Source organism: Gavialis gangeticus, unplaced genomic scaffold, assembly GCF_001723915.1.
Source record: "Gavialis gangeticus isolate Ggan-Ray unplaced genomic scaffold, GavGan_comp1, whole genome shotgun sequence".
In the NCBI taxonomy this organism is placed as follows: Eukaryota; Metazoa; Chordata; order Crocodylia; family Gavialidae; genus Gavialis; species Gavialis gangeticus.
Window position 1 is genome coordinate 31,774,795 of NW_017729033.1, and position 22,349 is coordinate 31,797,143.

Genomic DNA, 22,349 nt, shown 5'->3' on the forward strand with positions numbered 1-22,349 from the left:
AAACTACTGGTAGGATGACAGAGATCTTGTTCACTGCTACATAGGAGTGGCAACAACTGCTCAAGCTACCAACCACTGTTCTCTTGGGGCTTAAGTTCTATACAACCAGCTGCTTCATAAGGTTTTTGGTCCTTCAACGTGTGGGGATTTGTCAAAGTGAGGCAGTCCTATACAATAATATCTAAATATTTCCTAACCAAGTATAGGGTAAAGCCTAGCAAGAAACAAGCTTACTACATTTGCTACAGTTATCAGTACCCAGAGCCATCATCCAATGTATAATCCCAGAAGTTCCTTTTAAAGGCATCAGCAGTATGCCCTTTAAACTGTGAGATTCTCCAAACTAAGTAGAAACTTCAAAAGAAAGGAGATTAGTGGGGGTCATTTAGATATCAAAGACTTTAATATCTTCAAAGATGTTTTGGCACAGAGCCTGAGAAAACATTTTTAGAAATGGTTTGTAAACTTGCTTGAACTTATAAGACTTGTTTGACTGCCGCAGCTCGTCTATGAGGGAGGACCAAAGATATAGTAAAAATGAAAACCATCAGCAAAGCACTAAGAAAGATAAAGGCTTCTGGCAAACCTCCTCCTTCCTTTTCATGCAAGTCTATGAATATTCTTTCACTCCATCAATAAGGATGACTGCCTATCGGTGCCCTGATATCATGCATTTCTTTCTGAGACTCTTGTGCGTTATTACTGCCTTTAGCAACAATACAGAGGGATCCGAAAACGGTATAGAATTATACAGTTGAAAAGCTATCAAAAATGTTCATTATGCTCTTCTGAATTCATAGATACAACACACTGAACACTAAAAATGTTATATAAAAACTTCCCTTTATTCAAATTAAGTTACCATCTCCCTACCAAGATCTACATCATAAAAACAAACATTCTGTGCAAAATAGTTTATAAAATACTAAAACCAAGTTTTTATTGTAAAAAATAAAGTTTCTAGACATACAATCACTTTAAGCTATTGACAAATATTGTCCAGTATTTAACATTTACTTTTAATGTCACATTACATCAGACACATAAACCAGGGCTGTCCAACTTCTAAGTGACTGGGGGAGCATACCCTGCAGGCTGCCCCAGTGGGGGCTGCAGGCACCCCCCACCCCTGCAGCATTTGCACATACCTCCCCCCTCCCCAGCATCATCCTCAGTTCATCCAGTACCATGGGCTTCACTACCCCGCCCTGCTCTGCCCCCGGGGCGGGGGCAAGAAGTGGAAGCTAGAGGAGAAACAATGGGGGAGCCACAGCCAAATCCTCAGCCTGTGGGCCACCAGCTGGACAGCCCTGATTTAAAATCAATGATCCTACTGGCAAGCCATCCGTGATTGATACTTCTGGCTTTTGTGTCTGCTTTACTCTTCTTCCTATACCACCCATCCTAACACACCTTTGTGAGAACTGCAGCCTACACATCCTCTATTCAGCCTTGTATACTCATTAACCTCATAAGCCTCATACTGGGCTTAGGAATTACTCAAGCTCCATTGCAGAATAAAATACGCAAAGTTAAATGGAAGGGAGCAAACACTATCTGGAACATGGAGTCTTAGTAATGTCTATGCTGCAGTCACCAAAGTGCAGATTCCCAGAGTCAGCTTTAAACCCTGCTGAGACGCAGTGAATGTAAACCCATGCTGAACTCCAGGCAGCCACAGCTAGACTTCTACCAAGACCTGAGCTAGCTTGGTTACCTCAATATGACATTGCCATGACAGTACTGACATACCTTTACACAGGTATATTAAACAATTTCCCTAAGAAGTTGTAAATAATATAAACCCTCACTGATCCAATTCAGTTTCATTCTGCAAGGTCTTCATAGCTAAGCCCCAAAGAGTCATGCTGGAAAAGAATGGTCCTTCATTATTCCTGTATGCAGATGATGATGTTCGGTTGACCAGAGGGTCATTGTCCAGGGTTGTCATAGATGAACGAATCATGGAAATATTATCAGACTGTAGAGGTTCTTCCGCAGAAGATACATCCACTTCTGCATAAGTGTAAGGTGGCTGAAGAGTTTGCTGTGTCTGAGGTTTAGGGAGTTTAGCAGGATCCAGGCTCAGTTTCTGATGGTTTGGGTCATGGTGTTGCATTACTGATCGCAATTTGCAGTAAGATCCTGCAGTGCTGTCAAACTCATTACTTGAATTTCCAGGTGGACGAACAGGAAATTTAACTGGAACCGGTAACAAGGCAACAGACATTTCCTGGGCAAATGAATCAGAACTCTGTGATTTCTCAAGATCAGAAGCTTCAATCCCATGAGTCAGTTCATCTAGCGTGTTTGACCCCTCATCACTGGCCTTGCAATGCATTTTCTTGTGCCGTCGCAGGACAGCAGAACGAGTGAAACATTTGTTACAGGTTTCACAGGTATAGGGTTTTTCTCCTGTGTGAGTCCGCACGTGCCTGCGCAGGTCACCAGATCCTGCAAAACATTTTCCTGAGACAGAAGAAATATTTTAGATTTTGTTCATCTCAGCACATGAATATGTTTGATTAGAGAAAAGATCAAGCGTTAAGGCTGCAGAACAATTTTGAGCGTGGCATGCTCCTGTCTACTGATCCATTTATAAATTTTGTTCGCGACCCTGCTATATAGTCTTGTGACCTACTTCTTAAATATGCTCCACAACTATTGCTCTATTACAAAAGTATTATGATCAGATGCTATGATAGATTTAGTTATAAGCAGATGAATTGCATAATCCAACTTTGCATATGAACACATTTTGGAGGGAAAACTACTTTTAGTACTGTAACTTTGTTATTGCTATGAATGTTAAGATACACTAAAATATTAATCAACATCTTAAGATGCAATATTAACCTATTTTCAGTATATTAGAAATCAAAGTTAAATAAATAAAACACATATAATTATCTATGGGTGTGTGTAATAATTAAAACGGGGTCAAGTGATAAGGATGCCAATTTCTAGAACTGAGACTGATGTTATACAAAGTAATTCTAAGAAACTTGAGTCTTTAAAATAGAACTATTTAGCTTTATATAGCTACACACAGTTTACCTATATTGAATCATGTTATTGTTTGAATGCTATTATGCAGATACGTACCAAACACAAAGTGTCATCTGAAAACCTAGGAACGTATAATTAATCTAACAGCCGTTCAGTTGACTAGTCTCATTTTTAGCATTATGCTTTGGCATTCAATCCCTAATTAAAAACAAAGCAAAATATGCTTTCTGTATAGTCAATAAAATTAAACAATCACTGAGCCAATACATGCTAAACTTTTGAATATCATAGGTTATTTTTAAGAGATGGCTCTTCTTTTGAATGATCTTGCTCAGTCTAGATCCCATGCTTTCCCCTTGTGAACTGGATACCAAGAAAAGTAAACAAAAGAGTAATAAGACAAGATGAAAATAAGTCTGTCTTAAGTGGAGAGTAACTGTGTTTATGCTTGAGTCTGCATTTGATGTCATTAGATGCAAGGCTTTCTATTACAGCTTTCTTTGCTGCTAAAGGGTCCCCACAGCAAACGCAAGACTTACATAGCTGCATTTTATCATCCTGCAAATTTATTGACTTTTTCCTTGTGCTGGTGTTCTCTGAATACAGATGAATTTATACCAAAGCAACACTGATCAAAAGCAGATACTCAAAGACGAAGGGTGGTAGGGGTGTGAAATGTATTTCACATATAAAATTAGAGATGTACTGATACATCAGTCCAATATCGGATCAGTACCGACATAAAGAAAATTGGCTGTATTGGAAATTGGCCCAGTGGGGCCGATAATTAGGCCGATAAATGCCCGTATGTGTGCACAGCCACAGCGCAGCACTCAGGCAGCGAGGAGCACAGCCCGGCAGCTTAGAGAGCTGCCTCCAGCTATTAAGTCCATTGTGGTGGAAAGAAAAGGGTTGCGGGAGGGCACATCAACCCCTCCCCACCACGATGAAGGACGGGATAGAGGCAGGGGCAGGGCAGGGTGCAGGATGGACCTGCGGCTCATTGGGAAAGGCAGCTCCTGCCATAGCACGCACTCCGGGAGGACTGGGGGGAGCGTATACCCTCAGACCTGCGCAGGGTGGGGCAAGCAGGTTGCAGTTGCAGGCTGGAGCCAGGGCTGCACTAGGCTCTTCTCACCGAGGGCTGGGCTTGGGGTAGGGGCTACGGAGCAGGCTGCAGCGAGCCCAAATTTCGCTGTAGCTCTCTTCCAGTCGTGCCGCAGCCCTGGCTCTTCCTAGCTTAAACTCTGCCTCTCCCCACGCACTGGTGAGAGCCAGGGCTGCGCCAGGCATGTGTGCGACAGTGCTGGGAGGGAACTATGGTGAAATTTGGGGTGGCTGCAGCCCCCTCCATAGGCCGCGTCCCAAACCCAGCCCCCAGCAAGAAGAGCCCGGTGCAGCCCCGGCTCCAGCCCACAGCTGCAGCCTGCCCATCTGCCCAGCACAAGTCTGGGGGGTGGGGGCTGCACCCTCCCCAGCCCGTACCCTCCCAGGGTGCGCGTAGTGGCAGAAGCTGCCCCCCCCACCACAAACCACAGGTTCATCCTGTGCCCCGCCCCACCCCAGCTGGGCAGCACTTGCCCCTGCATCTGTCCCCTCCCTCACCACAGGGGCAGGGGGTTGATCTGCCCCCTCCCCACCATGCTCTCTCTCTCCCCTCCCACCACAATGGACTTACTAGGCAGAGACAGCTCTCCACATTGTATTGGAAATCAGATCGGTATTGGCCAATATGACTCCTTAAAAATCGGATATCAGCATCGGCCCCAAAAATCTCCATCGGTGTGCCCCTATATAAAATGGTTTAAATTCTCTGGAATTTCTGAGTTTCCATACTGGAGTGCACCTAGCCAGGTAAGTCCTTAAAAGAGAGGTTTTCAAATGACCCGAAAGTGCAATACATCTAACACAGCTGAAAATCACTGTGTTCTGGTATGAAGCATTGTTCGAGTAATACGTAGTAATTCAAAAGAGCATCCTCTTTTCAGAGCTGAAGTGAGGCAACTACCTGAAGGTGTAAACTGAGCACTGATCCCAGCTTCTACTAAGGTTTAGGTGAGATTCAATTTGAATGTTGCTGCCAAACTTAAAAAGCATGGAATGTGCTAGTTCAATACCCCTATGTGTTGAGAGGGAGGGAGGGTATGTTCTGCTAAGGAGGAAGTACCAGTTATTCAATTTCTCGAGCAACTATTATCAGCTTTTTTACTGAAAACCAGACTACAGCATTTAAATTTAAAAAACACCTTATTAATTTGATGCAATAAAATACGATGCTTATCACACCACAGATTATTACTCACAGGTATGCATTTATACATGTACAAAGGACCACAGCACATTGAGCTGTGTCACAGCAGCCCCAGCTGGCAGGGGACCCAGGCAATCAAGCTTGCCAGCTCGAGGCTGCTCCTCCCCGGGCTCACCGTGCTGCAGCGGGACTGCTTGGGGCACAGGGGTGCTTCAGTATGAGGCTAGCTGGCAGGTAGCCCAGCACTGTAGCACCCTTCGGCCCCAGCCAGCTGGGACAGCATTTACATGCGTACTGCTGAGGAGTAAATTAGTTTACTCCAGCCTAATAGAGATGCACAGCAGTGAGGGAGTTAAGTGACTTCACGGCTCACTATACTCTAGCTGATTCCTTCTAAACTCTTCATTCTGTAGGTGTTCCCTTCTCTCCTTTTTAAATGTCTTGATGTTCCACTAATCAAGCTAGCCTTTCTTCTGCACTTCTGTTCTCTATTAGCTGCTCCTGTCAATATGGTTCTTATTTCACAGGAGCTGCAGACTGTTCTTAACTCATTCCAATAAAGTTATGTTTGTTTTTACACCAATCTTAAACTGATTAATATAGCCCCAGATCCCTTAGCATGTTAGTAAAGATTCTAGTTTCTTTTTACCTGGAGAAAATTATGTGCTTTGTTATATGGGAGAATGCACCTTACCATCTGCATCCCCCTTTTCAAAATCATGATCCATCCATGGTTATTTCCAAGTCAAAGCTGACACAGGGAATTTCTTTTAGTTTTTACAGAAAAGAATATATTGTGAGTCTTACCACAGGCTGAACAGCTGTATGGTCTCTCTCCTGTGTGCCTAATTCTGTGCTTTACTAATTTTCTTTGCATGTTAAATGACTTTCCACACTCGTCACAGGTGAATACTTTATCTGCTGTATGGGTCTTTTTGTGTTCCTTTAAATTGCTGAAGTTACTAAACCCTGGAAAAATGTGAAAAAACTAAGATTAAGATGACTTCTCACATTTCAAACAAAAACGTTCAAGGTTGAAAAAAATTAGCTTTTACTTGCCTCTGCCACAAATGTCACACAAATGAGGTTTTTCTCCAGAGTGAATAATAATGTGACGCTGTACATCACCAGAAGCAGCAAACCTGTAACAGAATGGGGCAACACAATTAAAGTTCTTCTACAAATCCAATATTTTACTAACTATACATTAGATAGATATCAGCTATAATCCCTGATCATCACCTTAGCTAGTCTTCGCATGTCACAAAGTGCAGTCTAAAATATATAAAATGTGAGAGGCTATTAAAGGAACAGCAACACATTCAAAATATTTTTAAATAACTTGATGCCTTGTATTTCAAATGCCCTTTTTAATAATTAACTTTATTTTTCACCACCACTGACAACTTTTTTTACTGGTTGCATTTCATGCAAAAAGGCAATTTTAAGTTTGCACATCTGTCATATTTCAGTAGAAGACAGCAATAATTGGGGTGATATTCTGAAACAAAATATTTCAACTGCCCAAAATTGAATGCTTTCTTACCAGCCAGAGTTTTGTACAACTTGCTAAATTTAATTGTGGGTTTTTTTTCTTTTACAGAAGAAGTAAAGAAATGTGAATTCTTAATTTAATCTATAGGAGTCAACCTTTCTGATTTATATAAATCAACCCATGCATAAGGTAAATTAGATATTTTTAGTTAATTAGAAAGATGCTAATGAGCAGAAAACTAAATAAACCCAATGATCTATAATAGGGGTCAGCAATTCCTGGCACGTGTGCCAAGCATGGCACGTAAGGCCATTTTGCTTGGCATGCCACAGCCCATCCTGGCTCTGGGTAGCTGCTGCCAGCGATGGAGCCTAGGCTGCTCCCAGCAGGGCTTGCAGCATCCCAGCTGTCTGCTGGGAGCAGCCTGGGCTCCCGGCTGGCAACAGCTACCCAGACCCAGGGTTGGCTGCAGCCAAGAGGCTCCAAACAGCTGCGCCGGGCTCTGGAGCCTCGGCATCAACTCCGTATCAGCATGTGCAGGCGCACCTCGGAGTGGACAGTGGCAGAGGGGCCTGAGGCAACACAGCCCATCTTTCCCCCGCTCCCAGCACAGAGCTGGTGAATGGGCTCCAGAGCCCAGCACAGCTATTTGTAGCCAGCCTGGGCTCTGGGCAGCTGCAGTAAGCAGCAGGCAGACTGCAAACAGCTGCACCAGGCTCTGCAGCTCCAGCATCAGCTCCATGCTGGAGACAACTGCACGCACATTTCGGAGCAGACAGCGGGGCAGCACAGCCACCCCGAGGTATGTGTGCGGTTGCCACCAGCATGGAGCTGATGCCAGAACTGTGGAGCCTGGCGCAGCTGTTTGCAGCCTGCCTGCTGCTTGCTACAGCTGCCCAGAGCCCAGGCTGGCTACAACAGCTGCACCAGGCTTCGGAGCCCAGTCAGCAGCTCTGTACCGGGAGCGGGAGAGAGACCAGGGCTGTGCTACCTCAGGCCCCTCCCCCACTGCCCACTCTGATGCATGCTTGCATGCGCTGGCATGGAGCTGATGCTGGGGCTCTGGAGCCTGGCGCAGCTGGCCCTGGCTCTGGGTAGCTGCTGCCAGCCGGGAGCTGGGCTGCTCCGAACGGGCAGCTGGGACACTGGGAACAGCCTGGGCTCCAGCAGCTATCCAGAGCCGGGGTGGCTGCTGACAGTCACTGAGCCCGGGCTGAGGGGCAAGGAGCAGCAGGGCTGGGGGGGCAAGAGGCACAAGCAGGGCATCCTGCCATGTACCCCCTGCCCTCATTTTGTTTCTCCATCATGCCAGCACTCTGGCACCTTCCAAGGTAGGCATTGTGATGTTTTTCAGCATTCCAGGCAAAAAACATTGCCTACTCCGATCTATAATGTGTATATATATCCCATAAACCAAAACAATACATTATATATACAATAAAACAGGTTTTGCATAAATTTACAACTTTTGAACCCATCAATTTGTACTTGATTTTAACATGTAATCCTAAATATTAACTCTGTATACTTTTTATTTTATTATCAGAAAATAAAAGCGATACCTCACAAGGAACAGATAGTCAATGTCAAGGAAGGTGGCATGGTTTTCTAGCCTCTCAGCTTTCTTTAAAAGTAACATTTCACATAACTTTAAAACCACTGTCACACTAACCTTTTCCCACAGACTTCACAAATATATGGTTTTTCACCAGAGTGCCGGCGTAAATGAGTCTGTAGGTTACCTGCCTGTAAAGACAGAATGAAAGGTTTAAAGAAGCCACCTGCTTTATATAGATGAAAAAGCATAAAGGTGAGAATCCAGAAACTGCCTTTCAAGCCCAATTTTAAAATGTTTAAAACTCTGCATCATTGGAAATTAAAGCATTCGCTTAGTTGATCAAGGAATACTACAATATACAGTAAGAACAGCTTGTCTACCTAGGCAGCCATGCATTGACAATAACAGATTGTGAAAGACAGAAACAAATAAACCAAAAAGGGAACAGAAACCTAGACCCAACAATCTAGAAATCTGGATGTTGCTAGAATTGAGTATCTAGACCATCATCCAGCACTAGTCGGGAGGAGGCTTACTAGTAATTTGATTGGTCTTCGTCTCCTTTCTGTTGTCTATCCTACAAAAACTCTGTTACATCAATGATGTATGACTTCACCTACCAGGAAGCAAAGAAAAGAGTTGACTACTCACTCACTCATAAAACACTCATGCAGGGTACTCCAAATATGTGAAATGTTTACCTCCATAAAAAGGAGGACAAGAAAGAGAAGACTGAATAAACAAAACTATTGGCAATTTTTCCTTCTATATCTACTCTCTTCTTTGTTGTAAAAGTAATTCTGATGTAATAAAGAAAGCAGAGGCACCCATACAGAAGCATGCTTCTTGCTAATGACAACTCTTTTTAGTGAATATCAGAATGGCTTTGACCAGGTAATCCACTGGGACTCCAGCTCTTTGTACATGAGATACAGCTGCTATGGAGGAAAGAGCCCCAGACAGGATCCAGGAATGTTTTACATGCTCTCAGGCTCATTTATTATTACTTGGCACGTTCCTTGCAAATGACAGATTAAGCAATGATTTTGTTTTAATTTAACTTCATCGTGAAAGGAGGATCTCTATACAGAGGAACAATCTGGGAAAACTTGAGACATGTACATAAAAAAAAGGGCAGAATTGTTTTCATTCGTAACACAAACATGAAACTATATCTTTTCTATTGGGTGAAAGATTATAGGGTGCATAATTCTGCACAGTGACATCTAACCAATATTCTCCCTATACAAAGACCCCAGAAACTTGATCTTAAGGGGACCCCCCTTCTTACTCCTTCCTGGAGATTCTCAATCTTATCAGCTCCTCTGGGCAAAGTTTATATATATAATGATTAGGAAACTACCTAAATCATGGCACGCAAAAGGGGTTTTTTAGTGGCCTGCAGAGCTGATTTCATGGGCATTTCACAGCAGCCCTGCCCCCTGGTGCTGACTGGTGGAGATGCCCCACCTTCTCAGCACTGTTTGGTGGAGAGGCCTGGGGGGAAAGAGAGGACGGACACAGCCACCATCTTGTCTCCTGTTCTTTATGCTGCCCTGCCAGCTGGCACCTTCCCCTCCTAGCACTTTATTTTTGTTAGCTTTATTTTTATTAAGTTTTTTTTTGTTGATTTCAGAGAAAATCCTGGATTTCAGTTCCCTCAAAATTGCAAATTAAGTAGGTTCTTAATAATGAGGAGGGGTGAATAGAGTTTGACACTTAAGAATCAAATAACGAAGAGTGAGATGAACCCGATTACAATGAATCCACAGAGATGAAAAATGGCCATAGTACACTCTAAAAAACAGCCCACTTTTAACAACTTGGTAAAGTCTTTCAGAGAGAAATCAGGCTGAGCCATATACACAAGCCATAGACAGATCAAGAGTCAGGATGTTAAAATCTACAACACTCAATTCAACTAGGGAAAGGGACATATGCAGATGTCCCTAGAGTCCTTCCAGGTATAACTCAATCATATAGAATTGGAATTTGGGTGGAAGAAGGATGTCCATGCAGAGGCACAACCTGGGAAACTCAAGACATGTGCATCACAGAAAGGGCAGAACTGTTTTCATTTCAAAACAAATGGGAATACAGATTCATTCACATTTGAACTCTATTTTGGAATAAAGTGAGGTGTAAAAAATTTAAAGCACAACAGCTACCCTACAAAAAAACTCCCCAAATGGCTATGCTTACTCTCCAACAAGAGTGTCACACTTAGAGCTATGCATATCAAATTGCATATGAAATTTCCCACACAGACAATCTTATATACCAGCAATTCTCTACCAGGGTGCTGCAGCACTCTGGCACACCCAGAGATTAGTACTGTTAGGTCTGCAAACACAATTCACAAGATAAACTCAAAATTTCTAATAGGAATCCACAATATTAAAAACATTCTGCCTTGTGGTGGTCTTTCTGTGTTCTCTGCAACAGAAAAATTGCTCCATTATTTTTCTGTAATAAAAAATTGAGCTCAAACTCAGAGAGAGCATTTTTCAAGGAGTGACTTGAGTTTGATGAGGGGTGTGTCAGATCTAAAAAGGTTGAGAAGCACTATCATAGGCTTTTCCCCCTTGATGTGCCAGAACAGTTAACAATTTTGATACCATTGTTACTGGGATGCCTTGAAAGGCTCAAGTAGAAGTACGAAGGCATATCATTGCCATATCACTTTTAAGCACAGGGAGCAGGCCCAACTCTGAAAAGGAACGATATGCTTACTGGCTAAAAAGCCAACAGGTGGTAAAAAAACTGGCTGGCAAAATGGAAGAGATACTAAAGGACAAAGGGAGGACACTTCCAAGCCTTGCAGATCCTGGCAATATAGCATGTTGCACAAACTCAGAGGGAGAAGAGAACAGCTGATTTGAGCCTACTGAAAAACAAAGGAAACTAAGGCTGAAGTTGAATAATTTGGGAAGAGATGCACATATGCTGTCCAGAAGAACACAAACAACAGACATATGATGGTATCTGTGACTGTACGGAAGAGGAAGATCATGCAGGCCACAGCTGGTATATTGGTACCATGGAAAGGTAGGTACCAAATGCTATAAATGGGTGCCTTTTCCTCCAGAAATCAGTTACTGTAAGATAGGCTACCTTTGCTCAGCTGTTTCCTATGCCCAGTTCAATTTTTGGACATGACTGCAAGAACGTGTTCAACAGCATATGGGCTGAAGGCTGCAGAGAACTGACCAGTGGATAAAGCTTATATTTTATATTAAAAGCAAATACTAGTTTTTCTTGCTTCTTCCTTCTTGGTAGGTGAAGTCTTACAACAGATGATAATGCAGTGTAATTACAAGAAATGTGTACAGCAAGAGGAATTATGCCAGGAGTTTTGTTCTTTCACCCTTTATTTACCAGCATTCATCAGTTCATTAAAACCAAGAACAAAAGAATTTTAACCACTGCCTTTTTGAGTATCTTTGAGCTATTAACAAGGAAAGAAGGAGGAAGGTAAATTCCATGTTATAAATAGGAAACTAACTGTACCACTTGGGTTATATTTTGTGGCCTGCTTTTTGCAGGTCTGGATACCCTGTATTTTTATTTGCTTATCTGTATATTCAGGTAATGAAGGAGAGAAATACTGCTCAAAAGTATTAGTTTAAATACAAAGTGACAGAACTTTCACATTCTCTTCTCAACTAAAACAAAAATTAAAGTATTTGTTTAAAAAGTCCATTACATGGGTTAATGGCATAAAGAGAGCAATGTCTGTGATATGTTCTTCACAGCTTTATCTTCTCTTCCCTCAACTCACAGTGAATAACTTGAAACAGCCTTGCAAAATGCTGCTCCATTTACCTGAAGCAAGTAATATATTATGGTCAAGTAAAGCCATTTTTAATAGTCACCTTGGTCATGGTAAGGGCAGTAGAAGATTTTGTGTCTAGGCTCATACAACTTCCCCAACATCTTGTAAGCAGCTGTAAGTAGTTAGGCTGTCTTTGATGCAAGGAAGATCAGTCTTCAGCAAAAGAAAATATGTCTTCTTTGGTTGATGTATGCCCATCAACCAAAGATGGTGACTGGACAAGCATAACACAACAGTGTTGCTTACTGAAGTTACAGCTGGCCTTCAGACAGCAACTGAGAGAAGTCTAACCTAGCATAAAACATGCACCTAACACTTCTGTCTTCTTTCTCTCTCCTCCCCCATTTTTAGTGTATGTTTAAGTATCTCGTAGAAATATTAAGTATGTCTTTGTGACCAAGTTAAAAACAAAACATAGTACTTGCAGAAGGACAAATAATAAACTACAATGAATGGTAATGGGCTCAAATTTCCCCCTGATGTCTCCAATATTACTGGCATACTTTTGGAGACATGTAAACCCACCCTTTTAACAGGCTATCAGATTTACCTGAAAAGCAAGTGAAGTACCTCTTATGAGCAAATGAAAGTGAATCCAATAGTACCTGCAATATTGCAGCTTAAATCCTGGAAGACAAGCTAAGACTACCTAAACTCAGGGCCAGAGTATCATAAAGACATGTACTGGTAGTACTGCAGTAATTTTGTAGCTGTGATGGTCCAGGCATTATGTGAAAGGCTATTATTTTTGTGGATGGTATTTTTTAATGAACCAACTGCATGCATGTCACCCAAGCATGTCTCCCACACAAAATTTTGCCTCTTGCATACGGGAAAGGAAACATCTTCTGCTGTTCTTGTTAGATTGTACATTTAGAAATCCATTTCAATTTCATCTAGAAAAAGAAGCATCTCACACTACATTAATACGATTATCAGTTGTTTGTTTAGCATGTGTACCATTCTTCATTGCAACAGTTTTCTATTAAGGAATGCTGTAATGTATTACGGATATTATGAATAAATTATGCATTTGTCTAGGTGGTATCTGCATCTGCTTTGGATTATGTAAAAATAACAGTCTGCAAGAAGTCCAATTCTAATATGCCTCTAAACATAAGGTAAATTGTATCCCTATGAAGTAAATATATTTTAGGCCCTGTATTTCTATAATTTGAAGGTAAATATAATCTACAACTATGCTAAGAATATATATCTATATCTATCTATATAACCAAACACCCATTCGACAAGAAAAATACCCGGCAATTAGAGACAGGCTGAGTGGGAGAAGACAACATTGTTATATAAAAGATAAAAGAAAAGAGGCACAAAACATTTCAAGGAAATCTTAAAAACTGAAGTTTGTATTTTCAAAAAGATTGTGATTGGAAAATTGTCAACTCCTCAAGTGAAGACCATAACCTCGAGCAGTGACACCTCAAGGTTTGTATATTTTTTTAAACTGAAAATAGTTCAAGAATTGTTTTTAGAATCAAAAGACAGATGCAATTAGTTTTCAAGAAAGTGTAGATATCATAAAATAAAATATTCCCACCTGTGAGAAGTGTTTCCCACAAATGTTACATTCAAAAGGTTTCTCACCTAAAAGGAGAAGAGACAGAACAAAGCACTTCTAATAGTTGCAAAAGAATACAAATGTTTAAAATTGGTATGCTTCCCTTCAAAAGATATCACTTGAAGGCAAAGGCAGTCCCAAAGGGACATTTACCCATGTATTTTAAGGGAAAACTAAAGAGATAATGTTGCTGTCATTTACCTCTTAAAGGAAAATTGCTTTGAAAAAGAATTTATATTCCACAGAAGTAATTAACAAGAAGTGGATATAGAAAGAGCCATGTTTTATGACTTTCTTACCACTTTCTTCCTTGCAGAATAAGGGTGAGAGTTGGGAGAAGGTAGGGACTTTAAATGCTAGACAGGATTACCACACATTTCCAAGACAAAAATTAAGGTAAGCACATGAATTGTCCGACACACGTGTACTTAAGTTTATCCTAGCTAGTGCCTGGACTATAGACTGAAGGCAATGATTACAAATTCATTTCTGATTCTACTCATTTCTGAAAAGAAATTAAGTTACGCGTGCTTGTGAAGCCTAGTAATTTTCCTTTACCTAGTCATCTCAACTTTACACTTATTAAATAGGAAAAAGATGAATACAGTTGTTCAACTGTTAACAGCACTCTGTTAGGTGAATCTATACTGTTTTTGTTCTCTCCCGTACCCCCAAATACAGCTGAAAATTCTTTAATCCATGGCCCCAAAGCCCGTGTAATTGCAATTCTCTCAGACTGTTTTCATACCCTAAAATCAGAACAAAAGCCAGCAGGGGATACAGACAGCAAGCCCCCATGTATTCTGGCAAGTTTAGTCAAAATCCTGCTGTTCTCAGTATGGAAGATTAAAATTTTTTAGCAGTTTTAATGAACTTTAACAAAAAAATAAGCTTTTCTTTTTCTTTACTAAAGTAAGTATGAAAACAGATAACAGAATCCAAGAAGCCTTTGTGTTTTCCTGGCAATTACCTGACAGTACAACTATACTAAGATGACCAAGAGTAGGGAGCTGGAGGTTTTGTCAACCTGGAACAGATTTAAGAGCCAGAAAAGCACGGGGAGGAGGTGCAATGAGGAAAGATGAAGATAATAAACTGCAATTTCTGCTAAAAGGAAATAAGCTGAAATTAAAATTGTGTGCATTTGGGGACAGGGAACAGGATCCTCATTTCTCAGGACTATTGTTTTGGGTGATCATTTGCAATCTTACCTGTCTCATGAATCGCGGGTGTCAATGGTGGTTCTTAACCAAGAGCAGTTAGAGTAAAAACACCATTGACACCCACAATTCATGAGACAGGTAAGATTGCAAATTTTAGATCATCTATGCTCTCTATAGAATGAAGGTATTACCAGATCTAGCAGAGAATTTCTGCCTTGCAATTATTTACTTAACATCATGCTCTCAGTCTTTTCTAAACTGAGTTTCAGCTAACTCCCCACGTCCTAGTAAGAGAAAAGTGGAGACAACATTATACGGTTATGATGGAAAATAGACAAGAGCTGAGTGATGTATGCTGTGTGCCATGTTAATATATAGCTATATACAGATGTGTCATTTGAGGCAGTCCCAATTGATCCCAGTCAAAACCTGAGGGGAAAAAAAAGCAGCAGCGTACACATGTAGCCCTTCCAAGCTGCATTGCTGTCTACCTGACAGGCTTGTCCCTGGCATGAATAGCAGTTAACTTGATTGAGTCACAATTAGTTTACAGATATACATGAGTATTGTCCCAGGAAAAAAGTGTAAGTACCTGTGAAAAAGGTGCTCAAATAAAGATGATGAGATTGTACATCTGTAGGTTAAATTTGCTCTTAGTTAAGAGACCTTTATAAAGAAATAGTCTCTTTGGGGATATCCTTGATGACCAACTGGAATTGTGAGCTAATAAATTCAGATTATTTAGTGATAAAAGGCATGCTGAACATACTAGAACTGAACTTCATGCGCTGAAATGGCTATTTGTTCATGCATGCAATCGGTCAATCTCTCTGTACTATGACTGCCTAGGACGACAGGTGTTTTTTATGTGCCTTCTCAACAACCAGAATCAGCCCAAACACTTTTGTTTAACTGTTAAAGTTGACCTTGCTTGGTAAAAAGCAAGATATTCAAGGTGGAGGTTCTTTTAGTCTCAGGGTGCATACACATATTCAAATAATCTGAAAGAATCCTCTAGTTTTTTTCCTGGTAGAGGAACTGACCCAGAGCTGTGTGTACAGACATGTAAATGTGGAGGCCCTGAAAAACAGAGAGCTTGCAGTGCTGAATCTGTGCAGCCGAGGGCTCAAGGGGTGGGAGGCTGGTCCTGTGCACACATCTCAGTGCACTCTGTAGACTCCTTTGGTCTGCCTGGTGACAAATGGCAGCAGTGCACAGGGCAGTCTTGACTGGCTGATCTAGACCGCCCATGGTCAGCCTGTTTCCCTGCAGCACAACATGGGGACTATGAAGGGGGTGTGTTCTGCTTACTGGAACAGCAGAGTCCAAGAAGCAACACACTGCCTCTGAGTGCTTGTGGGGGGGGAGGGGATGCTGAGGGACCATGTTCTCTTCTGAGAGAAGCCACAGCATGGACACTTGCTATTATTCCAGGAGAAACTCTCCAGGGACTGATTTAACCCTGGTTGTTCCCAAGTTGTGAGCAGGATGCTCCACAACTTCAGCAATAGGGTATGATCAATATGCATAGTCATGCTAGAGGGCAAGCAGGTACATGTGCATGCTGCCCATACACAAAAATTGGTTGTTTATCTCAGTTCCTATTTGTTAAGTAATCTTTTCAGAAAACATTTATCAAACTTTCACTTTGATGCTGGTAAATACTCTCTTCCTTTGCATACCTGTTTAAAAACACACCCTATTGCTTTGGCTACCCCCACATTTGTGCCTTGTGCCTAAACCAATTGGCACGGTATTGTAGTACTATTTTCTACCCCAAAACTGTCACACCACTAACTTAAATTGGACATAGAAGCACAGGAGTGCCACAATGTACTTCCCACTGTCCTACTGCACCTATGGTGCCACAGGAGCCTACAATAGGATTCTAAATCAACCACAAAAACAGAGCAACCTCTGAATTTCACTCTTTGGTAGAATAATGTTATGTGAGAGCACAATGCTTCTATGTATTATTAGTTTGCAAAACAAGAATTGGAGGAGTTTGACTTATGAAAAGAACTGGAGATTCCATTCCTCAACCGAAACTCAACCTAGTAAATTAGCAGGGTACAGGACAGCACCCCAAAAAAAGAAAACTAACAGGATCAGTCTCACTAATGTTCTGCACAGTCAAAATGAATGTGTGTTCAACTGGAGAAGTAAACTGGACTATTGATCAAAATGGGACTGTGCATAAATATATGTATTTCAAATAAGACTAGAACATGAAAGCCGTCATAAACTTAAGCAACCATGTAAAGTAATTGCAGCCCTTATACTAGTGTATATCATTTGGTTTTCCCTGGTTGCATTATGTATGAAATTATATTGTAAAAATTAAATTGCAAGATACCTGAATCAGGGGCATATTTTGTTTCTTGTACTATGCATTTTGCACAACTACAGCCTTATACCAATATATTCCATGGAGTATAGCGTTCACAATAATCTTATTAATTAAATTGTCTATTACACTGTAGACACCTATAAAAGGCAAATATAGTATTCATATGACATCACTGTAAAAAAGTGGCAACAATATTATATATGACTACTCAACAGTACTCATAGAAAAGGTGAGGACTTTCAGGGGTTGATATGGGTTGGGGCAGGAATTAAACAAAACAAAAAAAGTTTCAGGGCCTAGAAGGATTGCTCACTAATCATCTTAGTGACAAAATAACATATTAAAGAAATGAACGCCACCTAATACAATACCCACATTCATTCTGAATGTGCAAAAATGCATATTTTCTCATCAGTTAGTATTACCTTTCAAAATCAACACCTGCGTATATGAAAATTGTTATTTGCCATTAGAATCCAACATGAATCTAACATGAAAGGGAAAGCGAGAGAGCCAGAAGCCCAATGAAAAAGTTCTCAAGCAATTTTATTGTAGCCCTACAGTTTTGTGTACTGGTTACAATGACTATTCATAACAACAATGAACTAATTCGGTTGGATTTATTTTTCTACTTTACAAAAAAAAAAAGCAAATAGCACTGTTTTTAGAAACCAATCTGTGCAAGACTTAAAAACCAGACTACCTAAATGATTTTTTTTAAATTACAAGTTAAATTATTCAAAACTTTTTTCTTTACAAAATGTATTTGTCCATGCAAGTCAGATTCTGCACTAGCCCTCTAGAGAGAGACTATAAGTTAATTACAACATACACTTTGCAGTTAGAACAATACAGTTCCAATCCCATGTCATGTCCTTAACCGTGTGAAATACTATAGAAAGAGAAACAACTCCTGCAATTTAGTCACAAATGTTTCCTCATCCATCTCCATGTTAGTGCCTTTATTTCTATCCATCCTTGCCTTTTCTGATTGTATACTTAGTCCTTACATGCCCCTGGCTGTATGAAGAGTTTCTCCTTTAAAACACAAGGCGAAGTTACAAAGTTTCATGAAAATATTAGCCAATGTGCTTTCGTAGGAAACCTTTAGAAACCAAAACAAGCGAAAACACTCCAATAAAGAAAAAATTCTAAGTTCAATTTAACTGATTATAGTCTTACTGCTGCCCTTGTCCTTCCATGGCTAGGCATAAAAAAATATTTTTCTAAGTGAATTCCTATGAAACAAGAGTCTTTCAAACTAAGAGGTAGTCTGGATGTCACTTTCCTTTTTTCTTTAATCTATAATTAAATATTTGGTTTACAGACATTAAAACAACTGTACCTGTATGAGACCTTTTATGGAGCTCCAAATTGCTTGGATGTTTGAAAGCCTTTCCACATAATTCACAAGAATACTGCCTTTGCGACTGAAGAATCTGTGACTGTTCTTCTTGTTCTGAAGGACCCTGAGCTCTTTCCATTTCAACGGGTTGTTCAAAACTCTCTGAATTAACTAGAACTTCAGTTTCTTTTTCTGCCACAGCACTGATATTTGCCATCCCCATGGCATTTTCATTTTCAGATTCAATTGCCTTTGGTTTACCACTTTCATCACTTTTAGGCTCAGATGATTGCTCTGCAGACTTTTGTGATCTTAAGAAGTTTAGTTTTTTAAGATGAATTGCCTTCTTCAGACGCATCTGTTTAGTAGGCTGCAAGGATGTGCTTTCTGAACCCGGATCAGGAACAGATTCATTCAAGGACTGGACCAGAAAGTTTGATGGCAAGTGATCAGAAGACTCCAGAATACATTCAGAGTGACTAACAGTACAAGAATTGCTCTCCACTGCATTTATTTCTGTAGATGCATTAATTTCTGTAGACGCATTGAAAGCAAAAGATGATTCCGTTATTCTCTCATGGTTAGAGCAAGCATTCTGTTTGTAGAACTGTTTGCTATAAAAGTTCCGCAGTTTATAGTAGTAATTTGGCTGTTTAAATGGAAGCTCTGTGCAATTACCATCTAATGAGTCCTGCGGCTGTTTTTGTACATCACCTGAGGGTGTATGAAGATTAAGAGATTGTGATCCATGGGAAGGATGGTCGTCTAAGACTTTGCTAGTTTGTGCATCCGAGGAGCATTCATGCAACAAGGTAGCTCCGTAAGTATCATTCATACAGTTAGTATCTGTAGCCAAAGTACTTTGCAAAGCAAATACATTATTACAAGGCATGTTGGCTTGCTGTTCTACAGCTGTTGAGGATTTTAAAAAAGTGTGGCAAATGTTCAGCACATTTTGTACCTGAAGACATTGTGCAATATCCAGCATAGCTTGTACATTGTCCTGGCTAAGATCAAGGTGAGAAGTGTACATGAAGTCCAAAATCTGGCCTATGCCACCTACATTTTTAATATCCAAGTGAAAGACATCATTCTTCTGGCCTGAAGAATTCTGAAAAAGGGTCCTAACAAAGCAATGCATAATTCTTTATAATGTACAGACACACAAACTGCTAGATTACAAAAGCTTTTATTTAAAAAATTGAACACACCAGCTAATATCCCAAACCGATATGATTTGGTAATTCAACATGCAGTACAGAACCAAGTCACCAGCACTATAGTAGTATAAAGGAGGATTAAGCAGATGTGGAGTGGTTTTCAGAACTCTACTCTCTTTAAAGTAAATGGAAGTTTTAACACAACTGCTGTGGAAGATGTTAACTTGTTACTTCTGAATATCCCACCCAGCCTTATAATTACCTCTCTCTCATACTTAGAACATTGGCCTGATTATTGTGTTGATGGATTATCCCTGGTGCTGGGTAGACTCTAGGGCTGTGCAAAGCTTCGGTCCCCAATTCAATTTGGCTGAGATTCGGCCCGATTCAGTGGCCGAATCTCCAAATCCGAATCAAATCAGAAGATCCTTTAATCTCTCTGAATCAAATCAGAACGTTTTGAATCGATTTGGAGAGATTCAGAAAGATTCAGACATAGACGCAGCTTTACATGTTTTGTCTATGTACCTCGAGGTACCTCGAGGCTCATAAATGCTGCAATGCTGGGGCGGATGGAGTGTCCCACAGGAGTGCAGGAGTCTCCCCAGCACGCTCAGCAGCAGACCCAGAAGTGGACCAGAAGCACTTCTGGTCCACTTCCAGGTCCACCAGGGAGTGCACAGGGGGGCCCCTTCTCGTGCCCCTCCAGCTCGGCAACTGGTGCCCCCTGGGGCTGGGGGGGCACCTGAGGTCCCCCCATGGCCAATAGATAAGTGAGGGGGTACTGGGGACGCCCCCCATGGACCCAGAAATGGACCGGAACTACTTCCGGTCCACTTCCGGGTTCACCACTGAGCATGCAGGGGGTCCCCCTGCACTCCTGTGGGATGCTCCATCTGCCCCACCATCACAGCATTGACGAACCGTGTCTGGTACCTTGAGGTATGTAAGCTGTGTCTACGGCCAAATCTTCACATACAGCCAAATCGAATCGGGGACAGTGAATAAAGTAGGTTATAGATCTAAAACACTACTACAAAAGAGTGATAAACAGAGCCCACTTTATTAAGAATGCTAGCATGTTACCCTTCAAAGGAACTGACTGAGCTTCTCCATCACACACTCCCAACGAACCTTACTGAAACTTACCCTGCTTCGGTCATTCCCTTGTCTACCTGACAATTTTTTTTTCAAGTTCTGGCCACATCTATGGGCTGTGCATCATTTTATTGCATAAGACTAGATCTCATAAAGAATTTAGGAGCCTCAGTTCTGTTTAAGTCAAGCACTATGATCCAAAAATCCCCATTTATCTGCTCCTAATCTCACTGGACACCTCTCAAACATTCTGCTTCTGTGGCTGTACAAAATAGCCCCAGTCTGAGCAGCCTCCCATCTAAACTCTATGGGGATCCAGGAACTAGGCTTCCCACTGTCTGAATCCAGTTTAGTCTGGCATGCTCCAAGAACACCTACCAGAATATGGTCCCTTATCAAATGCAGTTGTAACCACTTTCTTATAAAACACAGCCAAAGGAGAAAAAGGAGTTGATACTGCCTGCTTTGTGAAGTAGCCTAGTACAGGGGTGTCAAAGATACAGCCCACTGGCTGAATCCAGTGCACAGAACCCTGTCGTTTGGCCCACAGTGTTGCCTATGGGTCTTAAATTGGACTTGTACACCACATGTGGCACATGTCAGACCAGCCCTGTGCGCCAACAGGGCCTCATGAATTTGACACCCCTGGCCTAGTAGTTACAATACTCACGCAGGAAGCAGAGAACAGACTTCAGCGCCTTCAGTTGTGAGGTAGTTTAAACCCATGCCCCTCTCTCCAGTAGCCTGATGGTTAGGACACTGTCATAGGAGGTAGGAGTACTGGATTTAAAGCATGGGCTAGGCCAGTCTCCTGGAGATGGGAGATGTGGGTTTGAGCCCTCTTAAGTTGAAGAAGGCATTGAACCTAAGTTTTCCACTTCCTTGGAAAGAGTTTGAATCATTAAGTGATACCATTGTAGGGTTTCACTACAATCACCATTTTCTTCTCTAGCAACTGCATTTTAAAAACAAAACAGTGAATATTTTTCAGTTCCTTGAAAAAACATTTGTGTTTACCCTCAGAAGAGTGTTCTGGACTCTGAATTACAAACAGATGGAGGCACCTACCTGGAGCACTTAACAAGTGGTTAGGCTCTGGAGAGGGGCAGGGCTTCATAATGCGCCCATTCAAAACGTCTTCTATTCACTAGCTCTGGCTAACTCCCAGATACTGCAGGGTTTCTTTGGATGACTGCAAAGGCATTAACTCTCCCTGTGCACTGTATAGAAACCAGGCACCTAACTAAGGGTTCTAGAATAGTCTGGGGGCCAGGCAGCCATAAAGTTAGGTACCGTGGTGCCTAAATCCTGTTAGGTCTAATCCACACTGCCTAAGTTTATTGCAAATATTTTTCATTTATCTGGGCTAGTGTTTTGAAAATTGGCTAAAGGAAAAAGATATCTAAGTCCCATTGCATTTCAAAATGGGATGGATGCCTAACTCCTTTCAACTCCCAATGGAAAGGAGGGGTCCTCACTAAGGAGGACTATTCTGCAGTTGCTCAG

At 41.3% G+C, this 22,349-nt stretch overlaps 1 protein-coding gene across 3 annotated transcripts in view; it reads right to left on the reverse strand.

Annotated features, from left to right (window-relative positions):
* Positions 1 to 824: 824 nt before the first annotated feature.
* ZBTB49 (zinc finger and BTB domain containing 49) overlaps positions 825 to 22,349 on the reverse strand; it is a 25,643-nt gene continuing 4,118 nt past the window's right edge. For 2 of the 3 annotated variants that reach the window (XM_019526297.1, XM_019526296.1), the window contains exons 3-8: positions 18,586 to 19,709; positions 13,707 to 13,753; positions 8,428 to 8,501; positions 6,320 to 6,402; positions 6,068 to 6,229; positions 825 to 2,469 (exon numbers count right to left, since the gene is read on the reverse strand). In XM_019526297.1, coding sequence (XP_019381842.1) covers positions 1,808 to 2,469; positions 6,068 to 6,229; positions 6,320 to 6,402; positions 8,428 to 8,501; positions 13,707 to 13,753; positions 18,586 to 19,709 — 2,152 coding nt within the window. In that variant the 3' untranslated portion in view covers positions 825 to 1,807. Of the gene's footprint in view, positions 2,470 to 6,067; positions 6,230 to 6,319; positions 6,403 to 8,427; positions 8,502 to 13,706; positions 13,754 to 18,585; positions 19,710 to 21,911; positions 22,278 to 22,349 lie in introns of those variants that run through there. The other variant, XM_019526298.1, reaches the window with a different exon arrangement.